Source organism: Thamnophis elegans, chromosome 1 (genome assembly GCF_009769535.1).
Source record: "Thamnophis elegans isolate rThaEle1 chromosome 1, rThaEle1.pri, whole genome shotgun sequence".
Lineage (NCBI taxonomy): Eukaryota > Metazoa > Chordata > Lepidosauria > Squamata > Colubridae > Thamnophis > Thamnophis elegans.
The window spans coordinates 153,293,276-153,317,736 of record NC_045541.1 but is presented as its reverse complement, the minus strand read 5'-3'; the positions used below and the strand labels follow the sequence as shown (position 1 = coordinate 153,317,736).

Below are 24,461 nucleotides of genomic sequence, written 5' to 3'. Positions count from 1 at the left end.
AAAGGAAAGAGGGGTAGTTGTTCTTGAGTCACAGGAATAAGCACCCTCTACTATGAGGCAGGAGAACTGCGTGCCTCACCTACCTTGGGACGTTTTAGGCTTTTAAGCCTTCCTTAATTCTGCTTGAGCGATCATAAAATGCCTAAAAAGTCAGACTAGATGAGGCATGCAATTCTGTCTCATAGTAGAGGGCGCTTTTTTAGAGGCATTTTTAAACAGTCAGGCAGTCATTCACGGTGAGGCAGCAGCTAGCTAGCCTCACCTCAGCACTTGCCTTTTTCCTTTTTTTTCTTTTCATGATGAGCGGTGAGGCTGTGCTCACCTGCCTGCACATCACTGCTGGTCCCTGATATTTGAATGGACAAAGGGCCCTCATTTTAAACTGTTCTTGGCCACAATCTGAAGCTCTTACATGAATACGTTGGCAATGTCCTTGATCCATCCATTTTCTTCCTTTCCTCAAACTTGCTGAAGATAGCCATTTTTTTCTGGTTCATCTTCTACTCATTTCACATGACCAAAGTATGTGAATTACTGCTTGCCCATCACCACCTCAACATAAATGTTGTCCAAGACTGGTTCTTCAAGAAGCCCTTATAACTTTCAGTAATTAACTCCAAATTCATTATTTGAAGGTGGTTTTTTCTCCCTTTTATTCATTTCGCAGACTTTACAATGCATTAAAACTCTTTTGGGCTATTTCCTCTATAGAAATATTATTTTCCAACATGATTTTGTGGAAATTTGTCACTGCCTTCCTTCTCATTATCTTCTCCTTACTTCTATATTTATCTTTTTTGAGCTAAAAATATGTTGCATTTAGCACTTTTTCCAATTTGCTATAAAATTGTTAAATGTGTTCTACGTTTATGGATGTAATAGAGGTTTAGATTTGTACACCAAGTTAGTTAGATGTATACATTTGTTATAATTTTGTCATTGGGTGGGGAGCCATTTAACAGCCTAGCACTTACATAATAATAGCCGTTGTTTTGCTAGCATTCATTTAATATTTTGTCTCTTATTTTACCTATGTGAAAATATATGGTAGGGATGAACTCATTTTTTGTGCGGAAGCTGTTTTTACTCTAGTCTCCACCAATATGGCATCTGCAAGAGTCCCACTGCAAGAGCCCCTCTCCTAGAGAGATGGGTGGCTAATAAAAATAAAAACCAAACAGACAAACCTAATATCTGTGAAAGAAACAAAATGGAATCAGGCTAGAGCAGGAGTCATCAATCTGCGGCTCTGGAGCCACATGTGACACTTTCATCCCTCTGCTGCAGCTCCCTGTTGCCAGCCGGTAAAAGGAAAAAGGACTCCATGCTAGGAGGAGACTCTAGGGTGGGGGAACTGGACTTCCAGTCAGCAGAGGAAAAAGGATGCTGAGCTAGGAGGAGATTCTATGGTGGGGAAACAGGACTTCCGGTCGGCTCCAGAATTGAACGAGGAGCTTCCGGGTCAGGACCTTTGTGGCTCTTTGAGTGTTTAATATTGCTGAGCTCTGGGCTAGAGTATTCAGAGCCATCTTGGTTCTTTACTCAGAGAAAGTCACTTAATGGAAAACATCTCATATTAAATGTTTATATCTCTTCAGAGAGAAACCTGCCTGTAGAATATTTTTTCCTCTCTAAAGAAAAAATGATCTCAAAACTGTCCCTAAGGTAACACTGCTGAAAACAACTGGAAGTCACTAACTCTAAAACATGGATTTTTTTTAAAAAAAGCTACTTTAAAATATTTTAGTTACAGAAAAGCAGATTAAACCCAAAGCCTACAATAAAAAAAGGACCGTCAAAATCAAGAAGGTCTGAGGGATATGATTTGTTATAAATTTATTTCATCTTCAGAATTTAAGGTTGCACCTTTGCTCCAGCACTTTTTAAAATAGAACATTTTGCCCTTGGCAACATCTGCCAAGTTTACATTGAGTCCCAGTCAATGTTCTTAAAAGAGGCTTAGATTAATATCATTAAACCATGTTGTGTTTAGTGTTATATATGACTAGTTTAATTCTGAATCCCCCAACCCACCCTGATTTAGCAGTGTCAAGTTTTTACAAAGCTCTTCAATTCACAATATCAGTATGAAAGATCCATATGTACAAACTGTGACCTGATAATCCCAAAATAGTCAGGTAGGATTGTTTTTTTCTCTCTCCCAGTTGTCCTGGGGGCTGAAGCTGGGGCTGGGGGTGAAAACAATAAACCCACAAAGTCTACCAAATATGTATATGGCAGGAAGAAAAATATATAAGCTTATAATTAATACCACATTTTTGTCAATATCAACAAGTTGTAAATTCATCTTTGCAAATATCACAAAAGACTCATGAACAACAACTCAGTTTCATACTGTAAGTAATGCTGGATCAATGGTTTAGGATTATCAATCACTGTTGTCATATGCTGTCTATAACAGTTCAAAAGCATCCTGGAGAAAAATCCTGAAAAACACATACCTTACGGTATATAATAATGCACCTGCATTAGCTAAATATATACTGTACACAAGTCTTATCAGCATTTTATCTACCAAAGATGTGAGATTCCACTTTTAAATACAAAGCAGATAGCCAGTAATGTATACTTATAATACAGCCCTCTTTTTTCCTTTGTTTTTTAAACCTAGAACAATTTGGTCACAATGCACCTTTGATATAAAATCATTTTAAATTTTATTATTAATACTCAGGACATTAGGATTGCCAGAATTGGGCTATTCTTCTTTCAATAGCATCTTGAGAACTGCTTTTAATAACAAATAAAACTGGGATTGGCATCCACCTTTAGGATGCTGAAACATGTTATCCATAATCCATTCCAGCTCAAAGCAAAAAAGACGTTACTGCGATGAGAAATACCATTAGGGTGCAAACTCACCACTAAATCTTTCCTCCCCAAAGATTACATCTTTTCTTTTTTTTTCCTTTTGGCTGGAACGTTTAATAAATATATATCTAGAGAGGGAAGGCAACAACTTCAAATAATTCAAACTCTTTACTCAACTCATCCTTCACCTGTTAACACATATTCGATCCATCATGACAGTCATAGACCCATTTCATTGGTGTATTTTTTTTTTTAAATTATTTTCAAATGGCCTAAAGAAAAATATAGCAATACAATAATTTAGCCTCAGTATTACTAACACAAATCTGGTCATATGATCAACGGTGTACATTTAATACTGATCATATATTGAAGTCTGTGTTGCTGCCACTGCACACTCAGTTAAGGATTGGTGAGATGAGCTTTGATTCACTGTCAACTGATTCATTGACGCATTCAGAGCATACTTCCCAATCCTGATTATAACCACCTCATACTATTTATAAAGTTCACACTGAAGGAGCACCAAAGCAAGTCTGGTACTCAAAAGTTGCTTATACCAGGAAAAAAAACTTCTTAGTATTAAGGACCTCTATTTTTCATGGCCCTATTCTGTATAAACATTCAACTCAAGAAGATGTGCAAAAAGGAGAAAAAAAAGTCAAATTACATCATAGTTATCAGAGGAGAAAGATGTTACACAAACTCATAAGAAAATGACAATCTTTTTTCTCTTTTACTATAAATACATTTAACAGTTTAGCAGAAACACAAGCTAAATTTAAGATTGTTCACATTTGAAGTTGTATCACTCTCTGCTAATGATAAATAAGGAACAGGTCCTGACAATGGAATTTGGACATAGCAATTTTCATCAACAGATCTTTTGAAGACTGGTTTAAAGGGTTAAAACAATGATTTTTTTTAAGTTCTGAAAAGTCCATCTGTTGTCCAAACTTTGGATTGAAGTCCTTATTTTTTTACTTAGAGACAGATATATACAGTGCTGTTGTAATAATGAAACAAATGTGAAATCTACTGTAAAGTTGCACAATACAGAAAACTGTTGCTCCATCTTCTACTACATACATGTGTGACTCCACAGGTTAATTAATGTTGCTTTGTTTCTTTTTGTTAAGTTGGAATTATTCCATCACGTCTAAGACCTCTTTTCAGTTCCAAATCTTCCAGTTTCTTCCATAGTTCTTCACGTTCTTTCTCTTTTTTCTTCTCACTAGCAAAATTTTTAAAAAATGGCAACATTTTAACACCTGAACCACTATAAAATAGCATTAGATGTAAATTATGCACCAAGTATCCACTTTTCTCTGAAGAATACTAAAACTGAATATAAAAAAAGATAAACTTCATAATAACATCATGGATTTAAATAACAATACAAACAAATGGTGCCTTGTAATATTCAATTATTTCAAGTCCAAAAGTTGCATCATTGGCTCTCATAATGTATCTGAATTCTTCACTGTTGAATGAAAATGTGCTCTAGATAACAAACAAAAAATTGCTAAAAGTTAATGAAATAAAGCTATGTATCAAATATATACTTTGGTATTGGGCTTTTTTGGTAATTCCTGCATCTACAACCACTTAAAATTATATTGTGTTTAATGTATCTCTTCACTGAGAAGTTACCATTGCACAAAGTCTAGTATAAACCTGCACCAGAGAGGTACATTTTGTGTCTAGGAATTTTTTTTTGTTCTCTCCTTACTTATAACATTCCTATGTTTCATTATTTATGAAAACATTTGTTGCTAGCATTAATTTTCACCCTGCTGTAATTTAATGGTGATCAAAATTTTTGAGATCTGCTTTTCACAAAATAGCTATTTTAGATTTGTAAAATTTTCCTGTTTACAAGTAGGAATATTTCATTTTCCATTTTTCAAAGTCCAACTAATCTACCATCAAAATCTGTATAATAGAATGAATCATTCATCCCCAGAATGAAAAATAATACATATCAAATACATGTAGAAACTATAGTATTGCACATTCATGAACAATCTGAAATCTTAGAACTTTTTTTAATAAAAAAGCAAAAACAAAAGGTTTGCATCCTACAGTTCATCAAAGTTTTCTGTATTTATAATTACCACATTGCTGTCAATATCTGGTTCTAAACAATATTATAGTTGGATTTGTAATAATTGAAATGTTGGCTTTATTTTTTTTAATAAAAGAATAAACAAGCCACACCAGTGAAGAATCATTCTTAAATTTTAAAATAATTTCTTTGATTCTTATGTAAAAAGGACATAGCTTTAAAATATATTTGATGAAAAATCGCTGAAAATTAATTTTGACAATCTGAGTTTAACTAATATATGATTCCAGCCAAGATGCCCAAAGCATGAAAGTTGTATGCTTGACATCTGGGGTTGTACAATTTCTCTATGAATATGAATCAAGTTTACAAAATGATTCCTATTATATTAGTAGCAACATTTTATGAGTTTTCCTAGAAATTCCTGCATATTAAAACATTCTGTCTAGTTGAAAGAAAAAAGTTAATAAGAAAGCATAATATAGAATCAATTGGTCTATACCACAAGGTAGAAAGCGCAGATGATATTAAGATCATCTATTACCCCACCAATTACATTTCATATTTCTAATTTTTTTTTAAAAAAGCAGTGAGCCATGAGAGCCTGGTAATCCAATTAAACAACATCGTGGCCTCCAAAAATATGTGAGAGGCTATACTAACCTAACAAGGCTTGATGACATACAGTACCCTTCGCTTTGCTTGTGGGAACCCCAAGTCTCACAAAAGAAACGACTTTCACCAAGTCGCAAACTGCCCAGAGTTCCCGAAGTTTCCTCATTAGTTTCACCTGCTGCTTTGGATAAGCTGAAATTTCAGACAAAAGATGAACTATAATTGGAGAAGGATTATTAAGGAAAAGACAGAGAAACATTTTATCTAAGGTGCAACTAATGATTGTATGAATGGCACTTCTTCTAGATCCTGCAATGTCAAAGCCTTGGATGTATCAAGATAATAAATGCAGAAAAGCAGGACTGAAAATGTGTCACTTTGCTCAGAGATTTCAGTAAACGATCAGGTAGAAATCACAAGGGTTAGTGTCAAATACTTTCTCACTCCACCAAAAAATCTAGTATATTCTGAACACTATCTTCAAGCAAAGTGATGATTAAATTGTTCAGGGGTTATTATTATTTTTTTGGTAACTGTATGATTTTTATTAGACCTAAATTCTTGATACATGTAAGTCTTTAATAACATAGAGCCAAAAGAAGTTCTGTGAGGAATGCAAGTTCACAAGCTACGCAATGGGTACTGTATCTCATAAAGGGAGAAAAAAAATAACCATCTATGTCTTGCAAGGGCCAGGCTAATGAGCATGCAGGGAGAAAAAAATGAGGCATTGCAATCAATTGTGTGTGAAAATTATGCAATTACTGCAAAGAGGGAGGGAGGGAGGGAGGAAGGGAGGGAGGGAGGGAGGAAGGAAGGAACCAAAAATTGCAGGTTTTATGCAAAGCTGACAAAAAGCTTTAAAAAGTTACCGCTGGCGATCTGACTTGTAAGTTGCTGTGAGCTCATCAAACATGGCACTATTCATTTCCATAAATGCCTTCAGCACATTGTATACTAATGCCACAATAGCCCTGTAAAATATGAAAGAAATTCATCAAACTGCTCAAAAAGGTTAGAAAACGTTTTGTTGTAGATTTGTTGTGTTCATGTTTCTAATATTCAAATTCCTTTCATTTTACTCACAAAAGGGAAACTATTCTAATATAATCTCAAAGACCCTTGAGACACTCTTGGAGACATTTTATTTGAATGATTCACGTCAGCTTCCATTCCTACAATGTTTCAGGCTTTTGTGCATCTACAACATTATTAAAATTGATTAATGTATATCCAAAAATAATAATTAAAAAAAATTGATTAAACAAATTTTCTGGATGCACTGGCTATAAAAGACAATATTTTTTTTATATATGGTCTTTCCTTACTTCCCCAAACCTATTAGGAACCTATGCTAATTTTCTGTAATTTGACCCAATACTAGAAAAGGAAATTTAGACCTATATTTTAATAATGCTAAAATGTTGAAAAACAGAAAGAAGATAAAATAGTCACTTGAAGGCACAAGAGAGAAAAAAACTTTCATTTAAAATTATTTCCCACACTATATTCTTTAAAAATATGGAACCTCAGAAAAAGATCTTTATTATAAATTTAATAATACTGATCTTATTAGGCTCATACCTAAACATAGATGGGCACTATTTTGAAACTTTAGTTTCACATTCTTCTTATTCAGTTCCTCAAATAATTTTCTACTGGAGAGCACACTGAATAAAACAACAACTTATGAAAAGCATTGTGAAGACTTTTTTTAAAAAAATAAACCGAATTAGGTTCCATCCCCAAAAATATGCATTTTCAAGTAGCAAAGGGATGCTTTATTCTTTGTCAGATGATTGAAATAATATTATGGTCTACATTTCCCTAGTTGGTGCTGGTATACAAAATACTGAGTAAGTGTAGTAAACTACTGATAACATTACCACCATTCATATGTAGTTCTCCATATTACAATATAAAATAAAGCACTAAATTCAAACAAATGTACTGAAAAATTAGCAGCAACAGCAACCACAACAACTTACGGATTCCAGTGTTCTTTGGAAATCCTGTATAGACTGGAAAACATGATAGGAAGTATTACATTGGAATTCTCCTCTATCAAACTCATTATGTATTCATTATTCCAATAGTAAAGTGCTCTTTCAGCCACCTTGAAATAAAAAAAAAATAGTATTATTTTTGAAACTGCTTATGGATAATTGCAAACAAAAGCAAGTTAAAAAAAACTTCCTCCAAAAAAGAAATTATAAAGGTAACACCCAACTGACAAAAGCAGGAATTTGCTTATGTAGAGTTTATGTTCTTAGTTATCTTCCCCAGAAATCCGATAAAGTTTTCGCAACACAAGCAGAGATATTTGGCATGCATGCATGTGTGAGTGTATACTGGGCCATAATTGTTTGGCCCTTCAGAGTGAATTACAATACTCCATCCACCATCTTGCCAGTGTTGACCACACCCCTACAAATACTTCTGTATTGGCGAGAGAAGAGAAGAGAGAAAATAAAGTAAAGCAAGCTCCAGACAAAATTAATAGCTTGGAAAGGGATGTGAGGCAAGGACAGAGTTCTCAGGACTACAACTGAAATATTGTAAATTATTTCCTATTCCAAATTATTGACTTCCAAGAAACTATCAGAAAAGCCCCCAGAATGGTTAGCCTGGCATATACCAGAAGAAAAATGGAACGTTCCACGGAACATCAAAACAATACATCCTGCTAATTTTGTATATCTCTAATTAAATGCTCTTAATTATTTCTCTCTTTGGGGACCTGAAATATTAAATTACATCTGATAGAGTCTATTGACACAAAAAGATAAGGGACAAAGAGTCCACTATCCTATTAATTTTTCGATTATGTCCATGAGCAATTAAAAGAAACTTTTTTACACCTATCTCCATTTATTTTTCAGTAAACTGTAATAATTTTATTAGAATGGATCCAATGCTGTTTCTTTCATAACAATCTCCTACTAGAACGAAAAGTGTGAGTGGTATATGAATATGGAACTCGCTTGTCACAAACTGAAAATCTTTCATGAAGAAACAAAAATTCTGAACCTATTCATCTAAAAGGAACAAACATTATTGCAAATTTCATTAAATTTTTCCAGCAAATAGAATTAACATTGTCCTTTTAAAAATAATGGCAGTTATAATACTAATAATATCAGCAACTATTACTAGTATAATAATATCACACACAAAGCCATTTACATCTATCTGATTGAAATTTGTCCAATCATTACCTCATATTTAATTTGTAATAATAGAAATGATAGAAATGGGCTTCTGAAGAAGAACTAGATCTAATGAAGATGTCAATTTCAATCAGACTCCACATTAACATGAAGTAATTTAAGCCATTTCCCAAAGTCCAATCTGAACCTAATCTTGCAGACATAACACATTTATAATAATTAGTCTCATCTAGTTGCAATACTGACCTGAAAATGAGGGCTAGACACACATTTAGCTAATTGTTTAAATAAGGGTTCCTGAATTTTGACAAACTGTGAAGGTTCAATCACATCCAATATTTCTTCCAGCTCTCCAAGGAACATGACCTAAAATAAAATTTAAAAAAATATATGAAATACAAACATATTTTAAAGTACCGTATTTTTTGGAATATAGGTCATACTTCCCGCCCTCCCCCCAAAAGAAGCTGAAAATTGGGGTGTGTCTTATATTCCAAATGTAGCTTTTTGGAAGCTTTTTTCAGCCCTAATGAGGTGCTAACGAGTGAAGGGATCTGAGATCTTAATAGATTGGAAGATAGGTTCACTCGTTAGCACCTCATTAGGGCTGGGAAAAAAGCTTTGAATATTTTTACTGCAGCATACTGTTGGAAAAATTTCCCATCCTTCCAGCTGGGAGAAGTGGACAGGAAAGATTTGAAGACTTCTTTTGTCTAAGAGGTACTTCTTTTGTCCAATTTCTATTTTTGGGAGATAATCCTCTCAAGGGTAAGGCAGAGTTCCTGTGACTATGAGATTTCTATTCAATTTATATTCTTTTGAGGATAATCTCTTTAAGGGCAAGGCAGGGATTTTTCATATGGCTATCTGAGCTTTCTCAATGTTTTCTTCAGGCAAGCGCTTGACTGGTTTGTTGATTCAGCTTTGTTACATTTTTACAGGTGTGAAGTGCTTTTGGCTGAATGCCCAGACATACAGTTAAGCTTATTAAGAGGTTCCCCCTTGGGGAAATAAAAAAGTGGCAAAAAGTGTTATTTTATTATACTATTGTGTTTACTTGCTTTTCTGGTGCTATTGGAATAAAAATGAATACCTGGTAGGCAGAATTTTCCTCCCCAAAAATAAGGTGCGTCTTATACTCTGCTGTGTCTTATACTAAATACAGGTAATGTTGATTTGTTAATACTAGCTGCAATTATTGGACTGTTTCTTAAGAAATGCTAGAAATGCATTTTAACTGATAATGTCATACAAAGCATGTTTCAATATTGTTTATTGTTTTGTATTTCAGACTGGCATCTAATATTAAAAATAAGTTTAAATATTACTTTTAAGAACATCCTATTATATTTCCAGATGGCATTAAGAAAGAATTTCTTTATTCCTACCATAATATGGGGCCTAATAATATTGTTTATGTCAAAATCTACACTGGAGTGAGGATGACAACAAATGAGAAAACATTCATTATGACATTACAATACAAAATATACTCCTTACGAATTAGTGGTCAGGAAGTTGCATGCAAATAAATAAGGGGCAATGCAGATTTTGTTACTTTGACAAAACGTCTATTTGCTATGGACAACCAAGTCTTTATGTTCCTCTTAGGAATTATATTCTTCACTGCATTATGAAATACAATTGATTACTGTTCATCAAATATACCTCTTTTTGACTGCAAGTTTTCGGCCAGAATTTCATTAAACCTCTAATGACCTAAATTAAAGAAGAAAAGGTAAACAGACCAATTAGAAATAATAATATGTCAGTTGACAAAATTTTTATTCAATATTTTAAAATGTTCATCTGTGCATGTATTCCTTATATTTACAGGTTCTGTGAGTGAAGGGTCTTTCTCTAGAAACTGCACAATGCAATACGCCAACTGCAGAAACAAAAGAAAACATGCACATTAAAATCTTTAATTGAAAGGAAAACAAAAATAGTTATAAGCAACTAAACTTGATGCATAGTTTGAATCATAACTAGTAAGGACAGAATGCCCATTAGTATTTCTTGGTTCTTTCATTCTACTTTTTACCACAGTGTCTTTCATAACTGCAACTATAGTCTGGGGGATTCCTTTAAAACATAACAAGGAACAATGAAGCTGTAATATAAAAGGACAGATTGGGAGCTTCCTTCTCTGTCTGTAAGTGGGCTGTTTGGGATATAGGTCTTATTTCACTACAAGCCATACTCTGCTACTGCAAGCAAGACTGCAACCCATTTGTTCTAAATCACATTCCACAGTACAAGTAGTCCAGATAATACAAGTCATGATGACTGATGTATCATTTAAACCAGGGAAGGGAAACGATGGCCCTTTTATGACTTGTGGACTGCCAACTGTCAGAATTCCTTAGACAGCCATTGTTCCTCACCTCTGGTTTAAACAGTAACAAAAAGATATTTCTAGTAGTTCTTGACTTACCACCATTCATTTAGTGATCACTTAAAGTTACAATGGCACTGAAAAAAGTGATTTGTGTCCATGGCAACATGATCAAACTTCAAACTTCGGAGGCTTGGCAATTTACGAAGGTTGCAGTATCCCAGGGTCATGTAATCTACCTTTTACAAGCCTTCTGACAAGCAAAGTCAATGAGGAAGCCAGATTCACTTAACAACCGTGTTGATAACTTAACAACTGCAGTGATTTACTTGGCAAGAAAGGTAGTAAAATGGAGCAAAATTCACTTAACTTGCTTAGCAATGGAAATTTGGGGCTCACTTGTGGTCACAAGTCAAGGAGTACCTATGTGCCAGAGCAACTACATAAATGTGAATTTAATAACATTTACATTCATCACTATATAATTTTTCTTTAAAATATTTTTCCTTTACATTTCTGAAAGCGTTAAGCACCTTCTGAGATCTTATGAGATGAGTTAGTAGCTTTGTAGAACATAGAAATATGTAAAGCTAGCAAGACTACATCTGCAGGAACGTTAGAGGAAACGTTTACCAAACAATGCTTTCAATGATTGAGGAAAAGGTTAGGCATGCAGTATGGTAACAATTATCAGTTTAAGAAAAGAAGAATATTATATAACCTAAAGTACAGGAACCAATCAGAATTCATGCTAGATATTTCACCACCATGATCACATCTGACACAAGTAGTTAACTGTATAACGTCAGAAACAAGCTTTTTTAGCTCTATCCATAGTCCTTACTGGATAGAAGGGGTTGTTTTTAAAACATAAAGCACTCCTCTTATTGTCTGTAGTTCCATTTCAGATGCAACCTTCAACTGACATAGAATTCACCAAGAAGTAAATTAAAAAAGGAAAAAAAAATATAAGTAGATTATTGTGACTGTTTGCTTTTCCCCAAACAAATATAGGGACATATAAAATCTTGAATTTCCTACTTTGAAAGAAAGGCGGCAGCTACTAATAAACAGACACAGATATAGATAGCTGCTTGACCCAGAACCTAATTTATTTTTGGTGACATAACCCATTCCATTTTTGTTCTCATCCAAATGTGCTAATTTGTAGGGGGGAGAGAGGGCTTCTGACTCCCCAAGCTATATAAAGATTCAAAATCTTTCTTTTGTAGCCTCAGAGCATCTTTCAAACAAGCTGTTGAATGTTACTGGTATGATTACTGTAAATCAGTGACAGTTTTCCATGACTTTAAGGTAGAATAAATGCATCAGAAGCATTTTAACTCTTAAAAAATTAAGGGAACCTACCCAGCTCTGAATTTCAATCATACTGATGTGGCTTGAATCTATGCAATATCATTCATTGTAGCAGTTACCAAAACATCATCCATCTTTCTGCTAGATGTAGTAATAGTACTTATTGAGAGAACTCATTAAGAATCCAGTCAAATATGGTCTATTTGATAAATCTAGTTTACAATAGTGAATGGGTTAGAACAATTCGTGAACCCAGCATGTGCTTCTTTATGCATGGCAGTAAATTTGTTTTAACTTAATAATATTGTACATTGTTTATATAACAGAATGTGACACAGTTCTTACAAAAATGTAATACATAACATAGTACTTAAATTTCTACCTGTGCATGGAACAGCGATAGACTTCTAACGGTATGTAGAGGGATCAATACTTTCACCAAAAACTGTTTATGCTCTGCTTTAAGAGGTAAAGCAAAGCCATTGATAATACTAGAAATAAGAAAAGAAGATTTTTTATTTATTTATTTGTAATATGATCTATAATTTGCTTTTCCTCCAAATGTATTGAACTCCATCTTCATTTTATTCCCACCACAAAAACCTTGTGAAATAGGTTGAGTACAACTGGTCCAAACCCAGTCAGTGTCCATGGTGAAGAGTGGATTTGAATCTAGATCTCCCTGGACCTTGTTCTACATCTTACTTATAATGTACTCAATATACAATATACTGAAATCTGAAAGGAGCAAAACTGCTTCTGATCTGGCACAAGTGCACTTTCTGCAGCTGTAAGCAACTCCTTAAAGAGACATGTTTTTTTTCATGAAACTGTATAGAAGCTACGTAGGTTTGAGAAAACACTCTCTGAATTCAGGAAATGTTATGGCTACGTTATCAAAATACTGCACATTCATAATCACTGATCACTTTTATACAGGTATAGACTCTGAAAAGCCCACCACATGTAAAGCAGTATATATAATTCTATTTTGCTGATGAAGATTGACTGATTTATTGTTCCGATTGCTTTAATTCCTGAGACATTCTGCACTGTTTGCTTATGTACTTTGTCCATTTGCTAGAACAGATCAGTCTATAAATACTGATAAATAGCTAAATAAGCCTAGAGACTTTTCTCTGATTATTATGGTTCATCACACAATTAGCCAAACGTTTAGATGGGATTTGGCATTTTTGTCACCTACTGATTCCTTCACAAAGACCTTGAATTGGCAGATGTGAATGTTTGATTATGTTAAAGGCATCAAAAGCAGAATGTATACTGTGTGCACAATTATTAGGAAAGTGAGTATTTTGACTATATCATTTTTATGCATATCTTCCATCTCCAAGCTGTATAAAATTGAATGCTTATTGGACATAAGCATTTCAGGTGATGTGCATTTGTGTAATGAGGGAGGGTGTGGCCTAAGGAGATCAACACGCTATATTAATTATGTGCATAATTATTAGGCAGCTTCTTTGCCTCGGGCAAAATGGGCCAAAAAAGAGATTTAAGTGACTCTGAAAAGTCAACAAAAAATCTTTCAGATGAATGCAGCACACTTGAAATTGCTAAGATATTGGGGCGTGATCACAGATTGGGGCGTGATCACAGAACCAGCAAATGTTTTGTTGCAAATAGTCAACAAGGTCACAAGAAACGTGTTGAGGAAAAAAGACACGCATGAACTGCCAAAGATTTGAGAAGAATCAAATGTGAAGCTACTAGGAACCCATTATCCTCCAGTGTTGTCATATTCCAGAACTGCAACCTACCTGCAGTGTCCAGAAGTACAAGGTGTTCAATGGCTCAGAGACATGGCCAAGGTAACGAAGGCTGAAACCCAACCACCACTGAACAAGAGACATAAGTTGAAACAACAAGACTGGACCAAGTAATATTTGAAGACAGATTTTTCAAAGGTTTTATGGACTGATGATAGTGATTCTTGATCAACCAGATGGATGGGCCTGTGGCTGGATCAATAATGGGAACAGAGCTCCACCTCAACTTAGACACCAGCAAAGTGGAGCTAGGGTACTGTTATGGGCTGATATTATTGAAGATGAACAGGTTGAAGATGGACTCCTAAACCTACTGCCAGTTTTTAGAAGACACTTTCTCCAAGCAGTGGTACAGGAAAAAGTCTGCATCTTTTAAGAAGACCATGATTTTTATGCAAGACAATGCTCTATGCATTGTATATTTTGAGTTGTTTATTATTCTCACTTTAATAGGTGCAAATAGCAATACCACTTAGACTTATGTACCACTTCACTGTGCTTTACAGCCCTGTCGAAGTGGTTTACAGAGTCAGCATACAAAAGAGTGAGATGGGCAAATTTTCATTTTCCAGTTAGTTGCATAATAACTCTGCAGACTAATAGTTGCCCAATAATTGTGCACACACAGATATTCTCCCAAGAAAGCCAAAAGCTCATTTTTACTTTCTTGAATATTCAGGTTTGAGATTTATTAACCTTTTAGATTGGCGGAGATCTCTGTAGTTGTTCAGTAATAAAATTAATCCTCCAAAATGCAAGTTGCCTAATAATTGTGCACACAGTATAAACTGTTCGAAACAAAGCTGCCTTTTGCAATGGATCGATGCTGATTTCGTCAATGGTGATGTTGTTCAAGTGGTGCTCCAGAGTTATTTTGGGATTGCACCCAAGGCGTCTAATACTATTAGTACTACGTTTGCTTTCTTTTGCCATGGCCATTCTATTTTTATTTGCAGATCTTTGTATTTTGTGAACTTTTTTCTGTTCTTTCTCTTCTATTGCTCTCCTGGGACTACCATGTCCAGTATTCAGACTTTCATACTGACAATTGTTAAGTCTGGATACTGGATGTGGTAGTTCCAGTAGTTATGTAGCAGATTATTATTATCCATTATTCATATTTATATTCCACTTTTTCTTTAAGATTCAAAAAGAGTATACAGGAAATTATAAGAAAAACTAATTTTATTAGCTTTTAAAAAGGCCCTGAAAACATATTTTGATGGTGTTACCTAGTTTGGTAATGAAACATCTGCAAGAAAACAACAACAGTTCAGAGACCACCAATGACTCCATACATTTTTGTAGACATTTTTGTAGATTTTGTAGGCTTTGACTGATTTTAATTATTAGACTTCCTTGGTTTATTTAAATTGCCATTTAAACTATATTTAATGCAACAGTGTTGTTATATATTTATTGTAAAATATTATGGTATTGCTACTAGGCAGTCTACCAAGTTAAATAAATAAATTTAATTCAAATCAAATTAAGTTAAATCCTAGAAACAAGCTTTGGTCATTTGTTTTTTTGTCTTTTGAATGAATGAATAAATGAGGGTCAGGATATAATGGAAATGTAATTGTGTGATCTTGCATCTAAATTTAGTTTTTATATTACTTTTAATGAAGTAAGCTTTTGCTAATGTATAAATAAATAAATAAATATAACATATAAACTCTGATGAAAGAGCAATATATCTACATAATATTACTATATTTACATCCTTAGTTAGTTGTAAAGAATGGGACTTCATTACCTTCCTAATATTTCCAGCAGTTCAGCCACACCATTGAAGTGTTCAGTTTCATAAACAAACCTGCAAAGCAAATTGCATATATTAAATGTTCATATTTATTCAGTAATACTATCATGTAACACCAAAAGAAGTTTCTTGTGCCCCTATTCTTAAAACTTACCGTAAAAAAATATTATTAATCTGTTTTCTGATAAATGCTCTAAGACCAAGGAACTTGCCATAAATTCTGTGTAAGACTGTTTTTAAATAGTCCCGTTCCCGAGGATCTTCACTGTCAAATAGCTCCAAAAGCTAATAAAATAAAGCAAAACACAACAGGTTACAAATGCTATTTGACTTTCATATTTTAATATCTCTGAAATGCTTTATTCTCTCCAAAATCTGCACTTTTCTATGTACTATGTTCCAAAATCACATTAGTTTTTATCATCATATCATTAGTTTTTATCTTTCTATCTAATTCTTGCCATTCTTGCTTTATTAGCAAGTGATAGCCAAAGAGGGTCAATTCAGATTTCCTGCAGGACTTAGGATATATTCCATATGAAATAAGAAATGTTTCAATTAGTGGATTCTGGCAAACTTTTGTATAAAATTCTTAGTCATGACATTTACTATTTCTTGAACTTAGCTGTAATTCTCCAATATTAAACATTCATACAAAATATTCCTTGAACTGAATGAGTACAAGTAAGCAAACATTATTATTCATCTTGATTAACGAAGACTGGTATATTTATTAATACTATAAGATTAAATAAAATACCTGTAATACAAATTTTTGATCTATATACTTTTTGGCAATGCTGGGCTGAAATTCTTGGCTTTCCAAAAATCGTATGAAAAATTCATATACAAGCTGCAAAAAAATAATAACACAGGTTAGTCCTGATTAAATGCATGTTGTAATTCTACTGCACATATTAATATGTTATTATTTTTGTAATTTTTGTTAAGAAAAAGTAATTTAACCTATATATTTAACATATATATTTTAATCATTTCAACTGCCCATCTGCTGCCCCATTTCTCATATACAGAAGCCCTAAATGTTCCCTAAGTACGCAGTTTGTTGATGACATTACTGTTCAATCCATTTTTTTTAAAGGTAAATATAAACAAATACAAAGAGTGTCTTATTTCCGTTCACATGAAATATAGTGCTCATTAACTCTTCTTATTTAACTATCATCAGAAGAACTCAGTTAAGAACAGACACTCTCCACCTGTACACTTGGTCACTGAATTGTCCAATTTCCTAGGAGTAATCAACAGCGTATTCTTTTTGCTCTCCAGACTTTTGAAATCACATAAAATAAAGCAATTACAACATTGAAGAGAGTTAATTAAACTGTTTGGATTCATGTAATAGCGATCAGAAAATATATAGGACTATTATACACTACACCAAGAGAGACGTCTGATTGATTGATCAGATTTAATCAGCAGCCTCTAGCATACTACAAAAACTTGGCTTCTTTCCACCTGAAAATCATTATATGACCATTCCATTAGCTCTGCCAGAGAAGTCATGCTCTGGGTGCCATCAGCTAAAGGCCAATATCTGGTGCAAAAATGTAGGTGTCATTTTGATATTCTGGAAGGCCCTCAAGGCCTGGTTAAATTATCACTCCTCGCATTCCCAGGGTCCCAGAAACATGTTTAGTTAGCTCCAATACCGGCTATTTTAATTCTTTGCTTAAGGTTTGTATCTCTGTTCTTATATTTATGTAATTGTGTGGTGGTGGGGGTTGTATCTGTGGTTTTTAGATGTGGCTTTACTCATTTGTTGTGCACTGTCCAAAGTTGCCTTTGATTTGTTTCAAACAGGGTAGATTTGATTTAAATCAATTCGATTTAAATCACAATGTAAATTACTAGTAAAAAGGCTTGATTTAAATCATAATTATCAGAGAGAAACTGTCATCTTGGTCCCAGAGTGGCTCCTCCTGATCTGCTTCTGACTCACCGACAGTCCCATTCACTGTACTGGGACGGCTGGTGATGTAGCAGTGACACAAGGTGAGTGGATGCCTGCTAACAGGTACTACCATGATGGTCTGAACTGAAAAGTGCTCTTTAAATGTAAGGACTTGTTCTTGCTGGTAGTTAAAATCTTTAATATTATTATTTACAAACAAAATGAAGGTTTCCTATTTAGAAGGCACGTTATCTCAGCTTGCAGAGCTTGGATTCATTGAATGAGTTTACCAAAAATATAAATATTGCAGAATATACAGCCTCATGCTACATAACTAATTTCATGCTGAATAAACCAAATTATTAATGTATCTTAAATAGAAACTATCTTTCGATAGATTTTTACTCCAAAAGCATTTTATTAAAATAAATTTGAAAAAAATATATTAAAAAATCTTATTTAAATAAAATTATGTGTTTTTTTAAAAAAATCATTGATTTTTATCCACCCTGGTTTCAAACATCCCACTGATGCTCCCACAACCTCGGCAATCGCCTATCTCTCCCTATTATAGTTTTGAGAGCTATGAAAGCATGGCTCTTCAACAGGCATTTGGGGTTGCTTGAAGACTGTGCTAAATAAAATTACCTGTAAATGTGGCCATGATGCTTCAAGAGTAGGTTCATCTTCTTCTGGATCAAACTCATTGCTATCACTTGGAGGAAGTGTTCGGAATATATTGCAAGAAACCTTGAAATTGCAAAGAAAGAGCGTTCAAATATCTACTACAAAAACCAGCCAGTTATAAGAGATGAGATGCAGCTATTAAAATAGAATATTTTTGGATAATTTACAGTTTTTAAGAATTCATTCTAGAAAAGATTTCAGAAAATTATTCTTAGATAGTAACAATTTATATGGCACTATATGATTAATAAGTGCATTAATGATTCTTGTCAGATTTTTTACCCCTTGTAATAAAAGCACGTAACAGCTTCTGACAGCATTGAAGAGGCTACATTTTTGCTACTACAAGTAGTCCTCAATTTACGAGCACAATTGAGCCCAAGATTTATGTTGCTAAGTGAGGTATTTGTTAAGTGAGTTTTGCCCCATTTTATGACTTCTCTTACTGCATTTGTTAAGTGAATCACTTCAGTTGTTAAATTAGTAATATAGTTGTTTAGTGAATCTGGTTTTCCCATTGAGTTTGCTTGTGAGAAGGTTACAAAAGGTGATTGCATGACCCCAGGACACTGCAACCATTATAAATGTGAGTCAGCTGTCAAACATCCAAATATAAATCACAAAACCATGCAACAGCCGTAAGTGTGAAAAATGGTCGTAAGTCACGTTTTTAGTGCTGTTGAAACTTCGAACTGTCACTAAATGAACTGATGTAAATCGAGGATTATCTGTACTTTAAACTGATTAGCACCTTTAAGTTCCAGCCTGAAGGAGCTACACTATTGAACAGAAGAGAACGTTATCCTTGAATAATGTCTTCCTAAAAACATGGAATGGATTCTGTAGGAATTTGTACCACATATTCTTAATCCAATAGATTAAGAATATTTGTAGCTCAGGGTTGAAACGAGGGGCACCAAGGACCCTAATTTTTAATCCAGGTCAAGTGATAGTACAGGTTGTTCTCAAATGTCCATCACTGAGACCAGAATTTCCATTGTTAAGCAAGGCAGATGTTAAGTGAATCACACCTGATTTTACTACCTTTTTACCACAAATGTTCAGTGAATCAAATCAGTTGTTAAGTGAATCATGAGGTTGTTAAGCGAATCTGGCTTCTGCCATTGATTTTGCTTATCAGAAGCTGGTTGGGAAGATTATAAATAATGATAACGTGACCTGGGACAGTCCAACTGTCATAAATACATCTTGGTTGCCAAGTGTCCTATTTTGATTATGTGACCATGGGGATGCTGCAAACATTGTAAGCATGAGGGCTGGTTCAAAGTCATTTTTTTCAGTCACTGCATCTTTGAATGATTATAATTTGAGGACTACTGTACTACATTCAAAACCAATTTCATTGGTTTTCAAGATGTCATTTCACCCTCAGTTTCTGTAGGACAGGGTTTATTAGCCAGAATGACTGGCTGGAGAACATCAACATATCTTGGACTTGTCCAGGCTGGGAAACATTGGACAAAGAAGTTTAAATGCCACAAAACTCTTACCAGAATTTTAATGAAGCCTATATATATATATATATATATATATATATATATATATATATATATATATATATATATATATATATATATATATATATATATATATATATATATATATATATATATATATATATATATATACACACACACACACACACACATACACATACACATACACATACACATACACATACATACATACATACATACATACATCCCTCCCTCCCTCCCTCCCCCCCCTCTCTCACTCACTCTCATATACATCTATAACTAATGCTTATGAGTTTGAAAACAACGTATTTTCATTTATATTCTAATGCATAAAAACTGAGGACTAGAATTCCTCATTGCTTGCTTTGGCTCTCTTGTTTCTAGCTATTAATTGCATCATAAAAAGTATATGATATTACTGAAGTTTCAAATTTTAATGCCATTTTATTCTACAAATACTTTATTTTGTTCTTCATTTCAGTTATGTTTATTTTTCCCATGGTTTTACTGTGATTCATTACATAGTGGCACAATTTTATAAACACACACACACCCTAATAACAGCATAAAAGTAAATGTGTCCTCAATTTGAACTTGACTCTCAATCTTGCAGTTTTGTTGTTAAGGATCCAGTCTGTCACTGCCTTTTTCTAGGATATTTTTTCCAATTTACCAGTCTTACCAATGACAGTGGTATTTCCTGCCTAGCTTATCAAATTAGCTAAAACTGAGTAAATGCTATCACTTGTTGAAGTACAATATTAATAAAGTATTAAAAGTTTATTAATAGTACAGGTGAAACTCAAAAAATTAGAATATTGTGCAAAAGTTCATTTATTTTAGTAATGCAACTTAAAAGGTGAAACTAATATATGAGATAGACTCATTACATGCAAAGCAAGATAGGGTTTTCATGAGCTGTAAGCCATAATCATCACAATTATGACAAATCACGGCTTGAACTATCTTGCTTTGCATGTAATGAGTCTATCTCATATATTAGTTTCACCTTTTAAGTTGTATTACTGAAATAAATGAACTTTTGCACAATATTTTTCGAGTTTTTTGAGTTTCACCTGTAACTAAGAATAAATTGTTCTGCATCTCCTCACCACAAGAGGGTGCATTCTAATATACTGCTAATAAAAACAAGATTACTTTTACTGAGATCTTTAGCATGCATCTCACACAGCATGTTATTTTCAGAAGAAAGAATCCTTATAATTAGTAATAAATACCATAATATATTTAATCTTTCTTTGGGGCATATCTGTTAACATAATCTATGTTCTGTTTTCCATAATTAAATTAAGACCCATCTGCATGGACAACAGAGTCAATCAAATTAGACACATTGGGAGAAATGAAGAATTCCTACAAAGACTGTTTCCAACAGGTTTATGTTCCAATGAACATAGTATTTGTCATTTATCCCTACAAATAAAACTGAGTAAGAGCCGTGGTGGTGCAGTGGTTAGAGTGCAGTACTGCAGGCTACTTCTGCTGACCGCCAGCTGCTTGCAATTTGACAGTTCGAATCTCACCAGGCTCAAGGTTGAATCAGCCTTCCATCCTTCCAAGGTCGATAAAATAAGGACCCAGATAGTTGAGGGCAATATGCTGACTCTGTAAACCACTTAAGGAGGGCTGTAAAAGCACTGTGAAGCGGTATAAAAATCTAAGTACTATTGCTATTAATGCTGGCCCTTATCACAGTAATCAAGACAACTCTAATTTGTAAAAACATATTAAAAATTAAGAAAAGTATTAAAGCTGAGAAAAATGATATTGATAATCACTTGAAAGAATAATGATCAGATACTCTGCAAACCAGAACATATTATCCTCTGTTATAGAAAGGATTACACTTTCTACAGAAGTCATATATCTAATCTGAATTGTATGTCCTTAAATTTCCCTCCCCACTTCAAAATTAAGCATCGACAATGAGGCATGCTTCTAAGGAACAGAAATAACCTCTATTTTAAACTATCAAGAAAGTAATTTTAGATAATGTTTTCCTGAAAATATGACCTACTCAGAAAGTAAGTCCTAGCTCAATTTTTTACACATCCACCCAATATAAGTCCTACTCCCCAAATCAAGCCCAAATTAAGACCTCGCCCACTCCAGAGTGAATAGGTAAAAGTAAGATAGGGTGGGGATGTGTGTGTGTGTGGAGCTGTCCTACTACTTAACTTCCGATAGTTGTAGCCAGGCCTCGCATACCTGGAACAACACGAAAAGGGCCTCAGAACTGCAGAATTCAGCTGTCCATTTAATGTACCTATGCAGGGCCCATCTGACATCTAGAGTATGCCACACTCATTCCCGCAAGTGTCTAGGACAAAGGCAAAAGTTCGGCAAAATTATCTTCTGCGCCCTGTGAAATCATGTGTTGACTTTTGCAACAAAGACCGGGTCCAAACGAAGTACAACTCTGTCTGGATGTATGATACATAAATCCTTTCGACAGGTAGGGCTCCAGTTCAGATATTCTCCTTGCAGATGTTATTGCAACAAGGAAAACTGTCTTAAGTGTGAGATGCCGTAGGGAAGACGCAAGTAGAGGCTCGAAAGGAGCTGAGGGGAGGGCTTGTAGAACAACTAATAATTGCCAGATCGAGTACCGGTGTACGATAGGGGGACACAAGTTTGATGCGCCCTTAAGGAAACAGTGGACCTTCGGTAGTTTGCTGAGGGGCTGATCTGAGCCTCCAGACCACACGGTGGATGGCATGGCAACCTGATGGCAAAGAGTGTTGGGAGAAAGCCCCCTATCGAGCCCCCGCTGTAAAAAGTCCGATATGAGGAGGACTGGTGCTGTGCCCAGATCGATGTGGAGCTCAATGCACTATCTGGCAAAGGTAGCCCACGTGGCATCATAAATTCTGGTTGTCGAGGGTTGTCTGGATGCTTGGATGGTATGTATCACCTCTTCTGACAGGCCATCCCTCCTCAGGAGGTCCCCCTCAAGTGCCAGACGGCCAACTGGAGCCACTGGGGATCTGGATGGTTGATGGACCCCTGGCTGAGGGAGACCTGGTCCTGAGGTATTCACCATGGGCTGGACACCGAGAGGCTGGCAAGGTCGGCGTACCAGTACCAGTATCTCCGGCCTCTCCACAATGGTTTTGCGGATCACTTGTGGCCGAAGGGGGAGCAGAGGAAACCCGTACAACAGTCCCTGAGGCCACCTGCAGGCGAGGGCATCCGTCCCTTCTGCCCCCGGCGAGTTGAAGCGGGAGAAGAATCGCTGGAGCTGCGTGTTCCCGCAGGTGGCAAACAGGTTGATCACGAGGGGTGCCGAATCTGCGGGACAACTGGCGGAATGGGAACGAGCGTAACCGCCATTCTGCATTGTCTATGGTATTCCTGCTCAACCAGTCCACCTGGGTGTTGTCCACTCCCGAGATGTGATTGGAGCGGATGGATTCGACGTGACACTCCTCCCACCTGCCCAGGGCCTCTGTTTCTACCATGAGCCTTCTGAACCTTTTGCTGCCCTGGACATTTATATGTGCTTTGATGGCCACATTGTCCATCATTAATAGTACATGCTGGTTTAGAATGTCCTGCTGGAAATGACGTAGGGCGAGTCTTGCTGCCCGCAGCTCTAGCCAGTTGATGTTGCAGGCCGCTTCGGCTGGAGACCACTTGCCCTGAGTCACCCAATGTTCCATGTACACGCCCCAGCCGAGAAGGCTGGCATCTGTTGTGATGATTACTCTCTCTGGCTCTTTGAAGAGATGTCCCTTTAACAAGGCTGCTGAAACCCCCCACCTGAGGGATCTCTTCACGGTCAGTGGAAGTCGGACCTTCAGGGGAGAGTTGCTTCTGTTGGATCTCTGATGGGGGAAGAGGAACCACTGCAACTCCTGTGAGTGAAGTCATGCCCAGAGAACTATCAAGATGCACGAAATCATCTTCCCCAATAGTTGTGAAAGGAGCAGCACAGGGACCTTCCTCAAATTCTGAACCTTGTGGACTAGGGAGTCTATGCTGTCTATTCTGTCCTTGGAGAGAAATACCTTGCAGAGAAGTGTCTATCACCGCTCCCAGATGGAGGAGCTTGGTGGTCGGTGACAGAGGACTTTTCTCCAGGTTCACTGAGAACCCGTGGTTCTGGAGGGACCTCATGATGAGCTGGAGGTCCCACAAGGCCCGTTTCTTGGACGATGACTGGATGAGTATGTCGTCCAAATAACAATGGAGCCTTACGGGTCTGTGTCTGAGGTGCGCTGCAACTATTGACAGAATGTTGGTGAAGGTCCCGGGTGCTGACGACAGGTCGAATGGCAGGGTCCTGTATTGATAGTGTCGGCCCGCGTAAAAGAACTGCAGGAACCTTCGATGTTGTGGCTGAATTGGGATGTGTAGGTATGCCTCCTTTAAATCTATGGATGTGAGGAGGTCTCCTTGGCGAATCCTGCTAGGATGGTATGCAGGGATTGCATTTTGAACT

General features: G+C 35.6%; 1 protein-coding gene across 2 annotated transcripts in view; it reads right to left on the bottom strand.

Moving 5' to 3' along the window:
• Positions 1 to 1,819: 1,819 nt before the first annotated feature.
• Positions 1,820 to 24,461, bottom strand: part of PPP2R5E (protein phosphatase 2 regulatory subunit B'epsilon) — a 68,766-nt gene continuing 46,124 nt past the window's right edge. Inside the window, exons 4-15 of one of the 2 annotated variants that reach the window (XM_032235559.1) lie at positions 18,459 to 18,560; positions 16,656 to 16,748; positions 16,050 to 16,180; positions 15,890 to 15,949; positions 12,723 to 12,831; positions 10,520 to 10,573; positions 10,354 to 10,404; positions 8,932 to 9,051; positions 7,504 to 7,631; positions 6,388 to 6,489; positions 5,564 to 5,707; positions 1,820 to 4,066 (exon numbers count right to left, since the gene is read on the bottom strand). In XM_032235559.1, coding sequence (XP_032091450.1) covers positions 3,967 to 4,066; positions 5,564 to 5,707; positions 6,388 to 6,489; positions 7,504 to 7,631; positions 8,932 to 9,051; positions 10,354 to 10,404; positions 10,520 to 10,573; positions 12,723 to 12,831; positions 15,890 to 15,949; positions 16,050 to 16,180; positions 16,656 to 16,748; positions 18,459 to 18,560 — 1,194 coding nt within the window. In that variant the 3' untranslated portion in view covers positions 1,820 to 3,966. The remainder of the gene's footprint in view (positions 4,067 to 5,563; positions 5,708 to 6,387; positions 6,490 to 7,503; positions 7,632 to 8,931; positions 9,052 to 10,353; positions 10,405 to 10,519; positions 10,574 to 12,722; positions 12,832 to 15,889; positions 15,950 to 16,049; positions 16,181 to 16,655; positions 16,749 to 18,458; positions 18,561 to 24,461) is intronic. The other variant, XM_032235569.1, reaches the window with a different exon arrangement.